We start from the raw sequence: 3,511 nt of genomic DNA on the forward strand, positions 1-3,511 counted from the left end.
AGCACTCTACCCAGGGGGACAGCTTGAGGCTCTGTCTCAAAAAAAAGATCTTATGCTCTGTTATAAAAGTATTCCATAGGATGTAACATGTTACACAGAGTTAATAATGGCTGTAGAACCTAATCTTTAAGTGACCTTTGGTAGAGATGTTGGAATCTGCTCAGGGCTACTCAGTGCTGTTTGGTGTGCCAGAGCCACACCCTTATTTCCAAGTTCAGTCTCATCTCTCTCAGCTTCTATTCCAATGCCACGTGTCATGTTTTTGTTTAATGCTTACAATATGTTGGAACCATATACCCTGTATCTTTTAGAAATTGACCAAAACAGTTTTACAGTGTATGCATATATCCTTAATTTCAAACGAGAGATGAAGGGATTCATCTCTTCCCTCATAAAAAGTCTGTTGCTATTAATATTATATAAAAGAAGGAATTCAAGACCAGCCTGAGCAAGTGCAAGACCCCCACCTCTACTAAAAATAGAGAAATTAGCCGGGTGTGGTGCCTGTAGTCCTGGCTACTTGGGAGGCTGAGTCAGGAGGATCACTTGAGTCCAGGAGTTTAAGGTTGCTGTGAACTATAACACCATAGCATTCTAGTCTAGGGCGACAAGAGTGAGACTGACTCTAAAAACAAAAACAAAAAGACAAGTAAAACTGAATATGATTAAAATAATATATGAAAAAAATTATTTTCTCTTAAACTGACGACAAAATGATTCTAAAAATAGAGCTGAAACTACATTTTCAGAAATAAATTTTGCCTGTTATTTACTGAAATTATAAAGTATTTGGACAGAATTTTCTGCTTTTATGTCAACAGGTTAAAAATGTTCAGAGATCTGATTTTGGAAAATATGTAGAATTTAGTTGAAATCCTTAGGTCAAAATATCCCTGAAATTCCCTGAAAAATTGACTCAATTATTTTTTTAAAGTAACTCTTTAAATAATTTATCTTTATAAGAATTGTGATTCTTTGGCATAATTCCGTCAAATTAAAAAACTTAAATAGTGTATATGTTCTTGACAGTTGCCTTTTTTAAAAAGTTGTGTTTTTAATGTGACCCTAATGTGTTTCAGAACGCTATGAGAGCGACCATGGAACACCACGCCGACAAAGGTGTTTACCCCCCGATTCAAGTTCATGTCACACTGGGTAATGAGGATTTGACTGTGAAGGTAAATGTGTGTTGTTTTTGTAAAAAACTGACATATAGGCATGCAAGGATAACCATGCACATAATTTCTAGAAGACATAATTTATTCTCATGGGAAAGAAAGCTTGTCTGTAGTAGATAATAAGTGCGTGGCAGATTATAGAATTAACCCTTGAGTCTGTTTCTAGTCTGGTCCCTAATCCAGGTGATTCAAGTTAAAGTAAATCTTGGGGACACATAATTTCACAGTAATTATGAATGTCCACTTTGATAAGTAAAATCTAAAATATTTGAGTATTTGTAGTGCATGGAGATATGGTTACTTTCTTAAAAAGCTGAAGTATGGCTACTTTTTAATAAAGGTAACTATAAGGTTTTTTCTTACATAAGTTTTTATTTTTAAACAATACTTTCTCATCATCTGTTTTTACTTTGATTCTCATAACAGCTCCTTACATAACAGCTCTTCCCTAAAGAGCTTAGGGAATTTTATCCTCAATTTACAGATGAGAAAAGTAAGCCACAGTGGTCAGCTCAGGATCACACAGGGAATTTAAATTTCCAGGAGAGGAAATCTGGTCCTCTGACCCCAGTGCTATGCCTTTTTCACTGCATTGTTTAGATAGCACTGTTTCTTCGTATAAATGTCTTTCTCTCTCTCTCTCTCTCTCTTTTTTTTTTTTAAGAGACAGAGTTTCACTCTTGACCTTGGTAGAGTGCTGTGGTGACACAGCTCACAGCAACCTCTAGCTCCTGGGCTTAGGCAATTCTCTTGCTTTAGCCTCCCAAGTAGCTGGGACTACAGGCGCCTGCCTATTTTTTTGTTGCAGTTTGGCCAGGGCTGGGTTTGAACCCACTACCCTCCATGTATGGGGCCATTTTCCTACTCACTGAGCCACAGGCGCCGCCCAGTGTCTTTCTCTTTTTAAAATAATCATTTGCAAATCTATAGTAAAGTAATAAATGCAGAGAGTGTAAAAACCAGCCATGTCAGTTCCTGGCCTTGTGTGGGCCTAACTACTCAGTTTTTAGTAATTTCTTGTGGTATTTATAGCAGTATTTCTAAGTAGTATTCTTATACTGCTATTTCTGAAATTTTTACATTTCAAACAGCATCTTCGCTTTTTGGGGGGGAGGGTGGTGGCTGAGGAGTTATGTCCCTTAAATAGAGCACCTGCTCTCTTCCCCAGCCCTAAGTGCCACTTGCCCTGCACCATTTTCCCATAAGTCACTCCCCAGTTCACCTTCTCCCAGCCCTTGGCAACCACTAATTTACTGTCAGTGGGTTTCCCTATTCTGAGCCTTTCATATAAAGGCAATCACGCAGTGTGAGATAACTGACTTCTTCCCCCTCGTGCAGTGTTACAGCAGATATCAGTACTTCATTCCTTTTTATGGCTGAATAGTATTCTGTTCTACAGGTATAACACATTTTGGTTGTCCACTCATCAACTGATGGACATTTGGTTTTTTTCTATTTTTTGGTGATTATGGGTAATACTTGCAGTGAACATTTATGTCCCAAGTTTTAATGGGAACATGTATCAGCTATCTTATAGAGGCACCTACGAATTGAATCGCTTGTCATAAGTAACTCCATGTTTAACTTTTGAGGAGCTGCCAACTGTTTTCCAGAGAGCCTACACCATTTTACATTTCCATCAGCAATGTGTATAGGTTCCAATTTTGTACAATCTCATCAACACTTGTTATTGTGTGTCTTTCTGATTATACCCATTCTTGTGGGTGTGCTGTAGCATCACATTGTGGTTTCAATTTGCATTTCCCTGAGGACTGGTGATGTTGAACATCTTTGCATTTGCTCATTGTCCATTTGTATATCTTTGATGAAATGCCAATTAAGATCCTGTGCCCAATTTTTAAGTTGTCTATTTCGTCTTTTGATTGTTGAGTTGTAAGAGTTCTCCATATATAGTGGATATGTATGTGTGATACATATGTATATATATTATCAGGGACTAGTATGCATTTTATGCACAAAAAGTCTAAATTTCTATGAAAACAGAGTTTTGTGGTGTTTTAACTCAGCCCTATTCCCATCCTTTCCATCTCATTCTTTCCCCTCCTGGAATCAGCAGGCTGTTAGCCACTTGGAATCTTTATGTGACCTGACTATTAACACTCTTAACTCCACAGCACAAAAGTCTAAATGCCTAAGCATAAAAGAGAAGAAAAAAATAATTGAAAATTTTAAAAATTAAAACCTTGTGCTACAAAGGACACTATCAAGAAAGTGAAAAACTACCCACAGAATGAGAAAACATATTTGCAAACCATATCTCATCAGGGACTAGTATCCATTTTATATGTGCCCCAGGTTACTGGGAATTCTGA

General features: G+C 37.3%; 1 protein-coding gene across 3 annotated transcripts in view; it reads left to right on the plus strand.

Annotated features, from left to right (window-relative positions):
• Positions 1 to 3,511, plus strand: part of PDK1 (pyruvate dehydrogenase kinase 1) — a 27,901-nt gene that overhangs the window by 12,665 nt on the left and 11,725 nt on the right. For all 3 annotated transcript variants that reach the window (XM_023507547.1, XM_003800877.3, XM_023507548.1), the window contains one exon: positions 1,080 to 1,178. In XM_023507547.1, coding sequence (XP_023363315.1) covers positions 1,080 to 1,178 — 99 coding nt within the window. The remainder of the gene's footprint in view (positions 1 to 1,079; positions 1,179 to 3,511) is intronic.

The sequence above is a fragment of the Otolemur garnettii genome, unplaced genomic scaffold (genome assembly GCF_000181295.1).
Source record: "Otolemur garnettii isolate 467f Iridium unplaced genomic scaffold, OtoGar3 scaffold00187, whole genome shotgun sequence".
Lineage (NCBI taxonomy): Eukaryota > Metazoa > Chordata > Mammalia > Primates > Galagidae > Otolemur > Otolemur garnettii.